Below are 17,726 nucleotides of genomic sequence, written 5' to 3' on the forward strand. Positions count from 1 at the left end.
CCACTTTTCCTCCCAAATACATTCCCAAGGGAGTAAACATCAAGGCATTAGAATTAAAGGTTTAAATGGCATTTAAAAGTAAAATTATGATTGTATGTAACAGTATATAAATTGTGCTGGTTGTTGTTGTTGTTGTTGTTGTTGTTATTATTATTATTATTATTATTATTTTGATTTATTACTCACCACTCCCAGATGACTCGTGGCGGATTACATATGTATAAATTAAAAACCCCCATTAAAACCCCAGACATAAAACAGCACAATTCATTAATCAAAAAAGAAGATACAGTGGAAAAACAACTCCCTCACTAATTTCAATCCCCCCAGTAAACATCTCCTAGAGGGGTGGTTGAGAAAAGGGACACAGATGGAATTCACAACCACCACTCATACCACTCTCCTGGAAGAGGGGTCATGCAGATCTCCCTAGCCATACCAACCTCAACCACAGACCTGGTGGAAGAGCTCTATTTTGCAGGTCCTACGGAGCACCGAAAGTTCCCACAGGGCCTGCAACTCCTCCAGGAGCTCATTCCATTTACATAAGAGTAGACGTGCAATCTCTTCCTGATCTGCCACTGCTGTTCATTGCACAGAGTTCCCCTTCCAGGTTCTACTTTATGGTGTTCATCACTCAGAGAAACTATTTATTTGTCCACAGTACAGATCTGAAGCACTTACCAATATGATCCACTAACAGTGCTAGAATTCTGCTTTTGTCTATGTAATAACACAAGGTGACCTGTTTGATTTGGGTATAAGATCTGTAAACCGCTCCGCAGAGCGGTAAGATTAAAACCCTAAGGGCTGTGTGGGCGGAGAAAGGTCAGGGCCTATCCATGATAAAAACTCAGACTGCCCCTCGGGGGCCAAGTGGACAATGGGGAGGAGCACGCAGCGCGCCTCCCCATTGGCCACTTGGCCCGCCCTGGGCTACCTGCACAGATGGTTCGCTGCTGGGAAAGGAGGCTCCTTCCCTGCTCCGTTCCCGGCCATGAAACAGGGACCTTGCCTGGGGAGGGGGATGCCAGGAAAGGAGCAGGGCGACGCAGCGGCCCTGCTTCTTTCTGGCCGCCGAGGCAGGAGCCTCGCAAGGGCGGGAGCCTTCCTGAGCCTCCCAACCAGCCTTACACCCAGGCCACGATTGTGGCCCTGGCAGCCGTGACTGTGGCCCGCCGCCCACCATCGCGGGCCTCCTGGAGGTGCCAGGCTGTAGCACCGCCACCAAGGGAGGAGCACCTTGCACCCTTGCCCAGCCAGGCAGGACACCTGCCGCCACAGCGACGGACAAGGTAAGCCCCCCATTGCGCCACCCCGCCCACCCCCACCATCCCTGCTCTTCACCCCCCAACTCGCACCCCAAACCGCCGCTGTTCCATGCCGCTTTCTCTCCTCCCAACAACCCACCCACTTCCAGAAGTCGCCGCCGCGCTCCCCCCAGCCGCCGACCCAGCCGTCGCCATCTTTCCCCCCAATCCCTCCAAACTCGCCCCCGCCTCCCCCACGGATCTCCCTGCCCGCCCACCCACCCACCCATCACCATCTTACCCCCGACCCCCCCCCCCACAGGCACCACTGCGATCCGCGCAAGTACGCACCCACCTCATTCACCCACCCTTCCCCTCCTTGCTTATTCCCATCCCCCTTTCCCTCTTCTACCTTCCTTTCCTTCATTATTCCTCCAAATCCACTAGTGCCTGCTGTATTTTAGCTACAGCGCGCTTAATTTTTAGTCTCTTAATAATAAAGCTTGGGGGCCATAAACCCCAAATCTCTGCTTTTATAAACAATCCATTACAAACTTCATATGGACACCATAAGTTCCCCAAGAACCACAATGATATTTTAGAAATACAAAAGAAGAAGAGTTAGTTCTTATATGCCACTTTTCTCTACCCAAAGGCGTCTCAAAGCAGCTTACAATCACCTCCCTTTCCTCTCCCCACAACAGACAATCTGTGAGATAGGTGAGGCTGAGAGAGCCGTGATATTACTACTTGGTTAGAACAGCTTTCTCAGTCCTGTGGGTAGCCCAAGGTCACCCAGATGGCTGCATGTGGGGGAGCACAGAATCAAACCCAGCTCGCCAGATTAGAAGTCTGCACTTTTAACCACTACACCAAGCTACACACACTTTTGGTTATTCCATAACAATTTATTGCAACTGAACTGTTGCAGAGCCAATCTGTTTTAGGACATGGCAATATTTTTTAAATTGCTTGTGAAAGCTGCCTAAAGAAAATTATTTTGACAAAAATAAAGTCCCAGCTAAAACTCTTTATACTCCCACCATCTGACTTCACATCACATCAAGAGACTTCATTGTTTTCTCTTTCTAAATCACAACATTAAAAAGGGGGAGGCAGAAATGATTCTGTAGCTATAAGTCAAAGGAAAAACAAGCCCATCGCTGCCTTCATAGATACAACACATTTCTGCAAGTTCTCGAATGATAAGCAGGTTTCCTGTCCTGTTAACTTGTCCAAATGAGGTTTGCTCTGATCATGTTCGCATTAAGTGCCAAGGAAGGAAGCTATAACACTATGAAAGCAGGAAGCTTTTTTTTTTTTTGCTCTTGTTTAACCAACCATCCAAAGCATGACTCAGACCTGCAAATGGCAAGAAGAGTAAACAGATGTTGGCTACTTCAGCTACAATGAATTGAACCTTTATATGGAAAAAGGTTACAATGCGTCCATATTGTGGACATGGGAATCCCCAGATTCCCTCAGATGTTTTCAAACCACAAGGAACCATCTGTCATTGGATTTCATATATTGTTTTAACATTTGGAATACTGTGTACAGTTCTGGTCCCTGTACCACAAAAAAGGATATTGCAAAGCTAGGGGGGGGGGGAATACAGAAGAGGGCAAGTGAGATAAGTGGCATAAATCTAGGTTCATGACAATAAGTAGGGGGTTAAAATACTATGATGGCCCAGCCCCTTCCCTTCCATAGAGGCAAGATTTCCTCTCCATTTTTTTTTACTGACTGAGCCACCCTAGTAGTGTGTTTTCTTTTTGGCTGAAGAACTCTGGCTTTCCCACACCCTGGCACAGTACAATATTTTGGCTGTTGCCTCAGCCTGGGAACCCGACAGATGGATCAGGAGCCTTTTTTAACTTAAGCAACTTAAATGGCACCCAAGGTATTTTGAAATTCAAAAACAACAAAATATTTTACTTAACATAGAGAGGAAGGATTAGGTGTAATCAGGGTTTGAAATTTCTGATAAAACCAGTACATGCAGAGACTTTAGTTCTTATGTTTGAAACTGAGAGTTTCTTAAGCTTTTCACAGTGACTTAAATATTTATGTTGAGAGGCTTTTGTTCCAATGTTTGCACCAAACACTCTAGCACAGTGGTCCCTAACCCCCGGTCTGGAGACCGGGACCGATCCATGGATCGGTCTGTACCGAGCCGCAGCTCCTCCTTGTTCTCCTCTCCGGCTCTTGCCTCAGGAGCTGCCCTGCCACTCTGCCACCGGCTCAACTTTGGTGCTCTCCAGCGGCCGCCATGGCTGGGGCCAGGAAGTATCATGTCAGTGGAAGTAACATCATCACCCACACCTTTTGCCCTCCTTTCACTCCCCCTCACTTTTACTATTACTACAGTGGGACTCTGCATGTTGGCTTGAAATAATGGCAGGAGCTAAGAAGATGGAAGAAAGTGGAATGAGAGCTCTTCCTCCCCCCCCTCCCCCCACACTACCACAACTCAGGAGCACCTAGTGAAGTCAATGGGCAATAGGTTCAGAACAGACAAAATAAAATAATAATCAAATGCAAGGAATTTGCTGACAGTAGATGCCGTGATGGTCATGATAAAGCTCTGTTTCAAATGTTTTGGGAAACAACTAGTATGTATGAAAAAATGTTGATATAAAAAGTTGGTGTAGGTGTGTGGGAGAATTGAGGGGCTTTTCGCACCGGGATCTTTGTTGCAAATTGGTCACTGAACGAAAAATCGCCATTTAAAATAGTGGAATTCGTCGTTATGCATACCTGCCTTTGTAGTGGAATCCAGTTGCGTTTTGTAGCGTTTCCCGCAGCTTCCGGTCTCGGCAGAAAAGGAAGCGCTATTTCCAAGCTCGTCCCGCCCCTGGCCGTCAAGCAGCCAATGGGCAGCCGTTAGCATGCTCCCAAACAGCCCCTTTCCCTTTAAGAAAGGTTTTTTTTAAAAAAACAGACCCATTGTAACGAATCTGTGTAGATTCGTTGCAACGGAGAGACCCATCCAGCTGCCTAATGTGAGCTGTCGTTTGATCGTATGATCGTTGCCACGCTGCCTCGAGTGATAAAAAAAAAATCCCCCCCCCCTCTTACGGGCCCGATTTTCGGCTGAATTAATGTGCAAAAAATAAAGGGACTTTATTTCAGCAAACGGGCTTTTATGTGGTTTGTGCTTAGTGACTAAAGGTGAAGGACTGAAGCCAGGGAAGCCTCTAAACAGAAAGAGGCTCGCTGGTGCGTTTATCCCCGCTCGCTCGGAGAAAAAAAAATGGCGATCGCTTCGCCGGAAGTTTGGAGGACAGGCTCAGGAGGAGGGACTTTGAAGAAACCGCAACAATGTTAACGCACAGGTCTTTATCGCTAGTGTTGCAGATTGTTTGCAAGAGTGTAGCGCTTTCCGGAGGGTGAATCCACTTTTTGGGATTCCCCTGAAAGCGCTACAACGAGGCGCTTTTTGCTGATCGGTTTCAGGAGTGTTGCAGATTGTCTACGACGTCGTGCGTTATGGCAAATCAATAGCGTTTCCAATTAGCAACCATTGTGCGATTTTGAAGCCGTGCAAAAAGCCCCCGATATTTACCCGGTACTTTAAAACTGGGAGGAAAACAATATTGCATTCATCCAATTCAGATGTTAGAAGTTGAATGTCAGCATGACCTGAACAGAATCAAAAGCCCGCTCTTTGAATTGCGCTCTTAATAATTTGCAGCCTTATCTATCTAATTTATCTAATTCAGAGTACAGGACAGCATTTACCGGACTTCTGCACAACATGATTCTGTCTGTACCTAGAGAAGGTAAATTTTATATATATATATATATATATATATATATATATATATATATATATATATATATATATATATATATATATATATATATATATATATATATATATATATATATATATATATATATATATATATATATATATATATATATATATATATATATATATATATATATATATATATATATATATATATATATATATATATATATATATATATATATATATATAAAATACCTAAGCAGTGTTGTTTATGCATCTGTCAGGACAGAAGTATAGAAACAACAGAACATGTGCCTTTTGAATGTAAACTACATAATCAAACCAGGAAAGAATTTATGACATCTCTCCCACTAACTGGCAGAATTCTGGTATACTTAGGAAAATAATGTCTGATAAAAATAATGAATTTACTTCTGCAGTAGCCACATTTGCTTGGTTTGCTACTAAGACCAGGAACGTTGGGAAGGAATCAGGAGGAAATATGCCAAAGGATTGTACCACTTCCTAAGTTTATAATGTATTTCAGTTTATCCAATCTTAACTTTTAACATTATTGTTTGTTACAATCTTTAGAATTTTCCTGTTTCATTCCTTCATAAGTTTTAATTTATTTTATCTGTGTATATTTTGAACTGATCATGTAGCGTAATATATCTTCTATTTTCATCCAATTCTATTGTATATTTAATGTATATATGTAAAATGTTGGGAGGGGGATAGCAGATATTCTATTACTATGATCCTGAGTGGAAAGATAACAACAAAGAAATGTGCAGAATGAGAACATATCCATTCCACTATATATTTCTGGTAAGGCCTTGGAGGAGTGTGTCTCATGGCTTAAGTGCCACTCAGTGCTTAACACCCAACTCAGGGCGGCTGTCCCACCCATGAGGGCCTCCTCCTCCAACCAGCTTGCCTGTCTGTCCAATGACCAGCCAATCACCCAACCCTGACCACTTCCGTTCCCCAACCATGATCACTTCCTCCTCCTTTCCCTTCCCTCTGAGGCTTGGAGGCTGCAGATCCCTGCCATGTGAGAGCTGCTCCTGCCGGTGAGTTTCATAACAGCTCCTCAGTGAGTCTCTAATGATATTTCCTGACAGGCTGATGTATTCTCCATCGTCAGGTAATATTTGTTTTCCTTGCATTGCCATGTCACTCTTTAATGGCTGCCATTCAGGAGACATTTTATACCTACTACAGGACATTATATTGCCACATCTGTTGTGAATAGCTGATGTAAGTTTCAAATCTTGCATTCCCATGAAAGGATGCCAAAGTGGGAGCCTAACACATTCCCACTTGAGATTTTCATGTTTAGCACACTGGATTTATACTGGAGACTTGAATTCAGATTCCTACACTACTATGGAACATACCACTTTGGCTTGGCCATGTCACCATTTCCCACACTAGCTAAGCAACAGAATGGTTCTAAGGATAAACTGAGATAATTATGCTGGTCCTTCCTGGGCTCTTTGACAAAGTTGGCTCTAAGTTTGGTGCAAAATGACATTTCATAGGTCCCCACATTTGCAGACTTGTAGAAAGTAAAATAAGCAAAGTATACTGACCCTGCAACCCACCTCTGTACATTTTCCTGAACTTGAGCGCAACACCCTATGCATGTACAGACTGCCCTTCCTCATGGAAGGGCAGATATGCAGGCACTCTGCCCCCTTTTGGGTAAGTATGTACACAAGAGTAATTGACATAATTTTTCAGTACAATCAGGACAGTGTGCTTGGTTCCTTTCCCACTGTGTGTTGGCCCATCCATTTATCTCTCATATATGCACATGGAGGATCCGCAATGGTGGTTGGTACTGGGCAATGGCTTCTTTCACCTACTGGATACAGCACTGTGCCTTGGAGAAAAAGATGGGCTACAAATATAATGAATATACCTTAGATTTAGTTCTTAAAATCATAGCCAGGAGTACATATGTCCAAATTTACATATTACCACAAACTGCAATGATATGTGGGGACAGTAGGGTGCTGCTGCAAAGATTGTGTATAAGCAAGGCACATTTCAGTATTTTCCACATGTATTTCCCCTGTAGCTCCACAATACACGTAAAAATAACAGGTCTCCCAACCCACCCAAGGCTGAGTATGTAGCAGAGTATCAACGGCGTCTTAAAATATCTGGCTCAAAGCGTTCAGTTTTCAGAAATCAACACAATGAGAACAAGCTCCCCATTCACTGGCGAGAGCCAGCAGGGAGAAGGGTTTGCAATCCTCAGCAAATTATTTTATAAACAGGGAATCAATGCCTAGAGGGCACTCTCATTCTGAAGCCCACAAGAAACTCTTGCCTCTCAGGATTAATCCTAAGGAATGAAAACAACTAATCAAAAAGCATTAAAGTCAACACATGGGGGAGGGATGGGATTTTTAGCCGTCATGTTCGTAGTTTGATGTTTTAATGGGAATTTTAATGGGGTTAGTTGTTGTGACCTGCCTCGAGCCTGTTGGGAGAGGCGGGAAATAATGTAAATGTAAATGTAAATATAATGACACACACACACACCCTGAAGTCCATCCCATAAAACAAGCCACATCAGTTGTATACAACAGGAACCCCATAATATAATAATTAGAGAGTAAATTATTAGCAAATTAGTAAACACCTCACAACAAATATGCAGCATGATGATGAAGATTGGATAGTTCCTTGGCAGAATAACAAAATCTGTTTTTTGGGTTCAGTTGTCGTTCAAAAAAACAACGGGGATATAAAAATGTCAAGGTTAGTGATTAATGGCAGATGCTTTCCCAATTATGGAAAGAAGTAATTAAAAGAGACTTGTTGCTAGTCCTATCTGTCCCCACCCCAGCATGAAAGCATCTCCACAAGTGGCAAGCCCATGCTGTTTTTGTTCTCCTGTCTGAAGACCAAAGAGTTAGATTCTAAGTTACATTACATACGTACGTACATTACAGTCCTATTGTCCCAAATGAAATGAAGAGGGGATTGTAAGGAATATATAGATATAAGAGCTGAATAAGGTTAGCATATGTAGTGAGATAAGAAGCCAACGTCCCAGTTGAGACCTGGGGATTTCATTGTTCCAATGTTTGCACCAAACACTCTAGTACAGTGGTCCCTAACCCCCGGTCCAGGAGACCGGGACTGATCCATGGATCAGTCTGTACCGGGCCACGGCTCCTCCTCGTCCTCCTCCTCGGCTCTTAGGAGCAAGGGACTTGTTCTAATTCTAGGAGATCCACTGATGATAATTCCAGTACCTCAGCCCGGCCTCAACCATATGCCTGGTAGAAGAGCTCTGTCTTGCAGGCCTTGTGGAAAGCTGGTAACTCCAGCAGGCCCCTCAGCTCTTCCGGGAGCTCATTCCAACAGGCTGGGGCCAGGGCCAAAAAAGCTCTGGCCCTGGTCGAGGCCAGGCAAACATCCCAGGGGCCCCGCGGACAACCAGCAGATTCATACCCGCCCATAGGAAGCCCATAATGAACCCGGCCAATTTTAAAACACTTTTTATATTGAGGAACCTATGGTTCTAGCTGTGTGGAAAATTCAATCAGTGCTCTAGAACTATTGTGACAATAGCTTTACACTCTTTGAAATGTGGCATTGGAGGACAGTTTTACAGATACTGTGGACCACCAAAAAGACCATTGAACATGGGCTCATATGGGAAAACGCATATCTAAGACATGTCCATTTAATTGTATGGAATGAGAATTTGGGATGCCTGGTTTGTAACACTATGTTGTTTCTATGGGTGATCATCATGAAAATTTAATACATGAATATCTTGTAATACATGACCACCCTGAGAACCTTATCCCAAATAACCTCATCTTGTGATCTCAGTAGTTTGTGTGTGTGTGAAGCTAGAAATTGGTCAGTTCCACCACATTCCTTCCCGGTAAAATTTATTCAGCTGTGATGAAAAATAACACTCCCTCCCCTCCCTCATTGGCTTTGTCATCAGCTTCACAAAGACAGTTTTAAGAAATGGCCACAGCCAGATTGGAAGAAGTTAGAAGGAGAGGCAGAGCAGAAAGGCAAAATGTGTAAAGTAGAAAGAGTGTGATATGTAGCCTAACAAAGATACTGGAAAGTAGTATTTTAAAATGAGAGTTATTTGACCAAAGTGAAATCCAAGATTAATTGTACTAAAAAAAATCCTCTACAGGACAGGAAAACTTTTCAAAGACTAATCTCACACTGCATCAGTTTGAAAACATGGCGGGGGCCATAAAAACAAAGTTAGACTGAGAAAATCATGAACAACTTTTTCCTTGATGGAAAACACCATTGGAGGTGGTAGGGAACACTGTTTTTCCTTCTTGATTTATATTCCCACTTGCCATCACAAAACAGAATTTCATCCTTCATCCCTTTCCAGGAAAGTTAGAATCACAGGATAGGAACAACTTGCCAATACGTAAACAATGACAGAACACTGAGCATGTTACAAATGCTTGGCTCTAGATGCTCAGTGTGGAGGAGCAGAAACAACCTGGGAAGACTGATCCCTGTTAGAAACATGGACAATGAAGTTGTCAGAGAAAGCAAATTCACAAAGAAAGATGAGCTAAATTAGTACATTAGGAGGCTCTTCAAAATAGGGAATGGCAGGTGAAACTGCTTTTCTCCACATGCAAACTTTGCAACTCCTGTATTTTGCAGGTGACAGACTTATACAGATGCAAACTGTGTTTACATATAATTTTTATAGTGTGCCTCTCTCACCCTTGTGTGCCCCGTTAAAAATACTATGCAGGCTAGTGGACAGAACTGGGAAAAGAGCTGATTTAAAGAAACATCCATTATCAAGCCAGGGACTGACGTCACAACTGATGTCATGACCACAGGTAGTAGGACAACATGCTGAGGGATGCATAATTATTTGACCATCTTGTTCTCATATTATTGAAAAGCATAGCACAAATGGTCCACTATCCTTGTATGCCACATTTGTGGATCTCAAGGTGGCTTTTAACTCCATCCCCCGCCCACGACTCTGGGCAAAGCTTGAAGCATCCACAGTGGACAGAAGGCTTTATTTACTTATCAGAGCCATGCATGATCATACCACCCTCAGGGTCAGGTGCAGCAGGAAAGGACATTTAACAGAACCCATTAATTCAATTACGGGAGTGAGACAGGGTTGTATATTGGCCCCACTGCTATTCATATTTTACATAAATAATATGGTTAACTTTCTTAGAGGGTCAGACCTTCATCGCCAAAACTAGCACAATGGCACATCCCCTTGTTACTCTACGCAGATGATGCCATACTACTATCCAGAATTCCACTCGGGCTAAGAAGAGCCTTAGCTAAGCTTGCTGTATACTGCGAAGAAGGGAAACTGATAATCAATTATCAGAAAACCAAAATAATGTATTTCGGCACTTTCCAAAAAACTAGAAAGTGGCACATAAACAACCACAGTATAGAACAGGTAAAACGTTTTAAATACCTAGGAATGGTTCTGCAGGCAAATGGCTCAAAACTGGCCTATAGTAACCATCTAGCTGATATAGGAACCAGATCTGTGCTCAACATTCTTAAGTTCCTACGAAATAAGGGTGGTCACTGTGTCCCAGCTGCCCTTAAAGTCTATCAGGCCAAGACACTAGCCCAACAGCTTTACGGCACATTCCTAGGCCCCCCAGCCACCTGCTTCACCCCACTCGAACAGGTACAATCCAAATTCCTGAGAGCAGTTTTACAAGTTCCCAGGTGTGTATCAAACTCCCTGGTTCGGTTGGAGACTGGAATGCTGAAAGTTGAGGCAAGGGTTGCAATTTCCTCTCTCTATCTCTGGCTAAAGCTGATTTTCAACCCCAGTGGTCTACTACCCTTAATTTTAGAGGATAGTTTTCAATCTAGCTGGATACTGGCAGTTAGACATAAGGTTGAATGTCTTGGCTTTTCCTCATGCGCTTTAGTTTCGGTAAGTATGGACTCCGCTAATAAAATGATAAAACAAAGAATTCAAGATACTGAACGGCAAGCGGACCTTTCTAGTTCACCTATCTTTAGATCACCGCTCAGTAAGAGATATATTCTGTCTCCTGAGTCATATCTTTTTACTTTGGAAAGTAACACTCACAGAAGAGCATTTACCCTGGCTAGGTGCATGTCACGACCCTCAGCAGTACTGGAAGGGGGGTATAAAAGGACTCCCTTCCCTGCAAGAACATGCCCCTGTAATTCTGGCCAGGTAGAAGACCTTGAACACGTTTTTCTGAGCTGTTCTTTCTATGCCATGGCCCGAGCCAAGTTCATCCACCCTTATGTAAAGCAAAGTTAGGCCAAACTGTAACACATCACACAGACATTATTAATAAATTATAGAATCATAGAATCATAGAGTTGGAAGGGGCCATACAGGCCATCTAGTCCAACCCCCTGCTCAATGCAGGATCAGCCCAAAGCATCCTAAAGCATCAAAGAAAAGTGTGTATCCAACCTTTGCTTGAAGACTGCCAGTGAGGGGGAGCTCACCACCTCCTTAGGCAGCCTATTCCACTGCTGAACTACTCTGACTGCGAAATTTTTTTCCTGATATCTAGCCTATATCGTTGTACTTGTAGTTTAAACCCATTACTGTGTGTCCTCTCCTCTGCAGCCAATGGAAACAGCATCCTGCCCTCCTCCAAGTGACAACCTTTCAAATACTTAAAGAGGGCTATCATGTCCCCTCTCAACCTCCTTTTCTCCACATTCCCAAATCCCTCAACCTATTTTCATAGGGCTTGGTCCCTTGGCCCCAGATCATCTTCGTCCCTCTCCTCTGTACCCTTTCAATTTTATCTACGTCCTTCTTGAAGTGAGGCCTCCAGAACTGCACACAGTACTCCAGGTATGGTCTGACCAGAGCCGTATACAATGGGACTATGACATCTTGTGATTTTGATGTGATGCCCCTGTTGATACAGCCCAAAATGGCATTTGCCTTTTTTACCGCTGCATCACACTGCCTGCTCATGTTTAGTTTACAATCCACAAGTACCCCAAGGTCTCGTTCACACACAGCGTTACCTAGAAGTGTCTCCCCCATCCAGTAGACATGCTTTTCATTTTTCTGACCCAGATGCAGAACTTTACACTTATCTTTATTAAATTGCATCTTGTTCTCATTTGCCCATTTTCCCATTGTGTTCAGATCTCGTTGAACTTTGTCTCTATCTTCTGGAGTATTTGCCAGTCCTCCCAATTTGGTGTCATCTGCAAACTTGATGAGTAGTCCCTCCACCCCCTCATCTAGATCATTAATAAATATGTTAAAAAGTACCGGGCTGAGCATCGAGCCCTGAGGTACCCCGCTACTCACCTCCCTCCAGTCTGACGAAACACCATTGACAACAACTCTTTGAGTGTGGTTCTCTAACCAATTCCCTATCCACCTAACTATCTGAAAATCCAGATTGCAGTCCTTCAACTTATCCATCATGGCGATGAAGGTCCCGAAGATGATGGACAAGGGTTCTGCAAGTTCTCCAGAAAGTTCTTTGAGCACTCTCAGGTGCATTTCATCTGGCCCAGGGGATTTGAACTTATCCAGTGCAGCTAAATGCCTCTCGACAACCTCTCTATCCATGTCAACCTGCCACGCAGACACTATCCTTTGGCTACTGCCATCTCTAGATGTGCCTAAACCCTTTGACCTATGGGAAAAAACAGATGTAAAATAGGCACTAAGCCTTTCTGCTTTCTCTGAATCTTCCGTTAGAGTTTGTCCATCCGCACCCAATAGTGGGCCTCCATATACTTTACGTTTGCGCCTCACATAACTGAAAAATCTTTTCTTGTCACAATGGATTGGCTTCCCTGGCCAGTCTTAGCTCACTCTCAGCTTTGGCCTTTCTGATGATTGATCTACAGTGCCTAGTAACCTGTAGGTACTCTTCTTTAGAGCTCTGTCCTTTCCATTTCCTGAACATTGTCCTTTTCTTTCTTAGTTCCTCTTGAAGTTCTCTGTTCATCCCAATAGGCTTCTTAGAGCTCCTGCAGTATTTTCGTCTTTCTGGGATAGTCATTGATTGAGCATGCAATAGCTCTTGTTTGAGTAGCGCCCACCCTTCACATGCTCCCTTCCCTTCCAGCATTCTCGTCCATGGTATGACACTCGTCATGTCTCTGAGTTTATTAAAGTTTGCCCTACGAAAATCCAACATCCGCGTCTGGCTGCAAGCTTCCTTGGCTCCCCATCTCAAAAGGAATTCTATGAGGACATGGTCACTTCCCCCTAGGGTCCCCACCTCCTTCACCTCATCCACCAACTCTTGCCTGTTAGTCAGTATTAAGTCCAGTATGGCTGAACCTTAAGTCCAGTATGGCTGAAAATCCCCTAAAATCACCAAGCCTGTTCTAAATTTTGTACAATAGTATGTAGAGTTCATGGAGCTGGTAGAGTCTGCTATGAAAAATGAGGATTTTGTTTCAGGCTCAAAGCTATTTCTGCTCTAGTTTTTAAAAATCACTATACATTTTACTACCAAGTTTTAAAGTAACTTTTAATAATTGATAATATATTTTAATAATAGTTACATATATGTATTTTAACATTATGTTTTATCTTGGATGTATTGTATAATTTCCCTTGTTATATATCTGGTGTAAACCGTAATAAATCTTACTACTACTAATACAACTATATGAAGTCACCCTTGTTTCCACAGCTTACTTAACACATTTTGCAGCATTAATTAATATCAGCAATAATCAAGTTAACAGTAAGCAGAATTTCAAACTAGATTATGAGGAGATTGTACATGATTAATTGATATAGCAAAATTATACCATGGTCAAGGGAAACTGGGTTGGGGGGCTGCCATGTGATAGAATCCAATTTGCTCCCAAGCCCAATTCAAGGTGATGGTTTTGACCTTTAGAGCCCTACATGGCTTCGGACTGGGTTATCTGAAGAACCTCTGCAGCAACTATGGTGGGGCGAGACTCTGAGGGAACTGCCTTCTGGACTGAAGAATGTCCAGTCTTCCACTCTGATTTCTCCAGCAGGTTCTTTAAACCCAATCACCCACAATCAAATCAAAAAGGGGGCACAAGCTTTGAATAAAAGTGATGTGTTCCCTAATGGTCCCTTATTTGCAAATCCATTAGGCCAGGAGGCCCCAACATGGTTCCCTTGAGTACCATGGTGCCCACCAATATGTTTTCTGGTGTTTTTAGGAAAAAGATAGGGCCAGGTACAGCTTTTGCCCAGCAAGGTTTCTAATTGGCTATGCAGATTTCTGAAAATGTTACTTTGACAACAACTGCCACCACAGCACAAGGATCTACACTGTGTTACTGAAGTTAAGCTGTGGTAAATATGTTGTTCCCAGCTCTGCCTCCTGAGGCAGCCATTTTGTGGCTGTGACCACCATGCTGTGTTAGAATCCCAAATGTGCCCCCAAGCTTAGACATTCCACTGATTTCTAATTCAAGGCATCAGAGGTAAGAAATGGATTTCCAATTCTAGTCAGGAATTAAGGGTTCTGTTTATAAGAACAAGTACAAAATGCTGTATCTATGCAGAAATGTTAGCTCGGGAACTGAATATAGCAAATCCTACTAGAGAATATCTTAAGAATCTGAGTTTTAACCTGAGCAAAACGAGCAATGATATACAATGGATTTGGTCTATACAACCAGAAAAAAGCTACACATTCCAGTTTGTAAAACATTACGAAAACGAACATATTTCATCACCAAGGGACATGTTGTAATTGAAGAGCCAACATAAATTAGCAATCCATGCAAATATCTACTCTTCAGAGGATCATAAAAGTTATTCTATGTTGAGCAGCTATTCAAATTGCAGGTGTTTTGGCTATGTGAACCAGTACAGTATTTCCACCTGGCAATACAGAGAACAGCTTGATGGCCACAAAGTTGCTGTTTAACGTGCCTGTAATTAAAATAGTGCATTCCAAGGAAAAAAAATGTTTTTAAAGCAATTATGCCAGCTTTCCTGTTTCCTGTACACATATCACTTCATTACACAGAAAGCATCAGGTGACCCCCCTGTGTGTAGAGTTTTGGCTTGTGCCCACATTCTTAAGAACAGCCTTTCTTGGCTTTTGTATAAATTGGCTGGCACAACATGTAGCAACCTATTCAGTTAATATCTACTCTTTTAAAAAACACCTTTTATGTAGTGTTTTTTTGGGGGGAGGATGACTTGAGAAAATCTAATCTGTCTCTCTAAAGCAAATTCCAAAAGGACCATGAAAAATATGCAAGTATTTATAAGCATCAACTTGAACTCCACTTCACTACAATGATCTAATGCAGATATAAAACTGGCTTCCTAAAAACTATAACTTTCAAACCAAGATTTAAAGCAGGTTCACACTAGAGTTGTGCGATGCAGCCGCCAAAGCGTGCTGTCACAGCATGCACACAGGCGTAGAGCTCTGCGCCTGCGTGCGTGCGTGCATCAACCGGCGCTCCAGCACTGGCGCCTCCACATGGCGCGCCGCTGGCTGCGACAGGCGGGAACGGCCACTTCAGTGGCCGAATCGCACAACTCTAGTTCACACTACCTGGCTATGATGGAACCTAGATAGTATTAGATATAATAACAGGCAGTGGCGTAACACCCAGGTGTGGTTAAAGTTAAGGATAACAAGGACAAGGAGAGTAGAATTCATGCCTCAGAGAAAAGAAAGACTACAAGTTTGCAAACTGTGAATAGGATCTTTAGCAAAATTTTCAGTGCTAAAATGGATTTCCAATAAAGGTCCAGGATTTCTCTATATCCCCCTCCTGGTTAAATGGCCCCGGAGAACAGTGGGCCCCAAGAACAACATGGGAGAGAGACGGAGGTCTTATGTGGAAGGGGCAAATTGGCAAAAAACAACTACCTTTTGATCATTGGAACTATCTACTGGCTCCAACCCATGGATTGTAGGGAGACTACCCTTATATAGGCAACAGGTCATTATTCTTAGATACCAAACATGTGATACGGTACCTTGTGACTTCTTGTTGTAATCGAGCAACACTGGGCACATAGAACATGACTCCAAAGAAAAGCAAAGGCTCGCACGCAAATTTGTCCATCTGCTTTTTCAGAGGCTTCTCCAGTTCCACCCATCGTACTTGCTGGCTCTTGCTGTGAAACCAAAGGCCAAAGTAGTGTGTCTAGGGTAAAAAAATGTTTAAAACAAATTTATTGTCTAGCAAGTTAAAAAGAAGTAAACACCATTAATCTACTCCCCTTCCATATATTTAAGACTCACTTTCTGAATAGTAACAGCATTTTCTTTCTTCCATCTCATATCAAAGCACAACCCTCTTAATTTTCAAGATCTAGATGAATTCACATGACAGTTCTTAGTGATGTTTGCTAGATCTATGCAACAGTCACTTCCAGATTAGACTTCTGTAACTCACTCTGCACGGGCCTTCCCTTAACCCAGAAATTGCAACTGGTACAAAATGCAGTTGCAAGGGTCCTCACTAGTTCATCTTGAAGGGCCAATATCCAGCCTATGGTGCGGCAGCTGCATTGGTTGCCGGTTAGCTACAGAGTCATCCCCCACCCCCCAAGCAAGGCCTCTCATCTCCAGACTAGAGATGAATTGTCATTGTAAAGTCTCTCTTCCAAAACAGCCATTTTTCCTTGCAGAGCTGATCTCTATAGTCTGCAGATGATCTCCAATTCCAGGAGATTTCCGGGCTGCACCTGGAGGTTAGTGTTCCTTGAGGCTTGGAGACGGGGCCTCAAGAGTCCAGGGGTGGGCAGGAGTTTTTGTCATGTAGCCAGCCCCCCGGAAGGTCACAGTGCAGGCGTTCCTCCTAGAACCCATTGTTTCCCTGGCTGCAATGAGCTTTGCCTCTAGTTCTAAATAAAAACAGGTGATCACAGTTTTCGCCTTTGGTGTATGGCAAATGGCAGCAGATATACAGGAAGACACCCACTGAATACAAATCAGACATTTATGTGATTATTGTACCACAACTACTTGTGGTGGAATAGCTCTTTATCAAATGCAGAGAAGCTCTTGATCCAGCATACATAACATACTGCTTAACTGACTAACCAAACTGCAAGTGTGAAGAGGTATATTAAAGAATTGCATCCATTACCTTTACTATTCCAGCTATTTTATTATAACCTTTCTTGTAAAGTTCATTGCTTATCATATATACAGCCTAATATTTTCTTCTAGCTTGACAAGGGGAAAAAAGATTCAAACATACAGTGTACAGGCCAACATCCAAGAAACACGGGCTACTGTTTTGGTCTCCCAGATCAGCAAGAGGCTTGTGACTGTGCTGAAGCTAGAATCTTATCCATTACAAAGGTAGGAATGTGCATTTGTATATATCTGGCCTAAATATGGATCTGAAAAATATCTTATTGATGTTGACAGGGGGAGGTCTTTATTGGACAGGCAGGACTAGGTTCCCCTGTAATTTTCGTGTTATCTATTTGATATTTTGGTGTCATCTCCTAGCTCCCCTCCAGAGTACTCCATAGGACCTGTAATTTTTAAGAATTTAATAATAATAATAATAATAATAATAATAATAATAATAATAATAATAATAATAATAATAATAATAATAATAATAATAATAATTCTCAAACAATATTGGAAATCCAAATAATTCAGACTACTAGTACAGATACCCTTTCCTAATATCTGAAAATTTTCAATGATTTTCTCCCAAGTGCACATATCTAATACAGG

At 42.7% G+C, this 17,726-nt stretch overlaps 1 protein-coding gene across 2 annotated transcripts in view; it reads right to left on the reverse strand.

Moving 5' to 3' along the window:
* The window catches only part of PTPN14 (protein tyrosine phosphatase non-receptor type 14), a 170,791-nt gene that overhangs the window by 77,158 nt on the left and 75,907 nt on the right, over positions 1-17,726 (reverse strand). For both annotated transcript variants that reach the window (XM_077339168.1, XM_077339177.1), the window contains one exon: positions 16,001-16,170. In XM_077339168.1, coding sequence (XP_077195283.1) covers positions 16,001-16,170 — 170 coding nt within the window. The remainder of the gene's footprint in view (positions 1-16,000; positions 16,171-17,726) is intronic.

Source organism: Paroedura picta, chromosome 1, assembly GCF_049243985.1.
Source record: "Paroedura picta isolate Pp20150507F chromosome 1, Ppicta_v3.0, whole genome shotgun sequence".
In the NCBI taxonomy this organism is placed as follows: Eukaryota; Metazoa; Chordata; class Lepidosauria; order Squamata; family Gekkonidae; genus Paroedura; species Paroedura picta.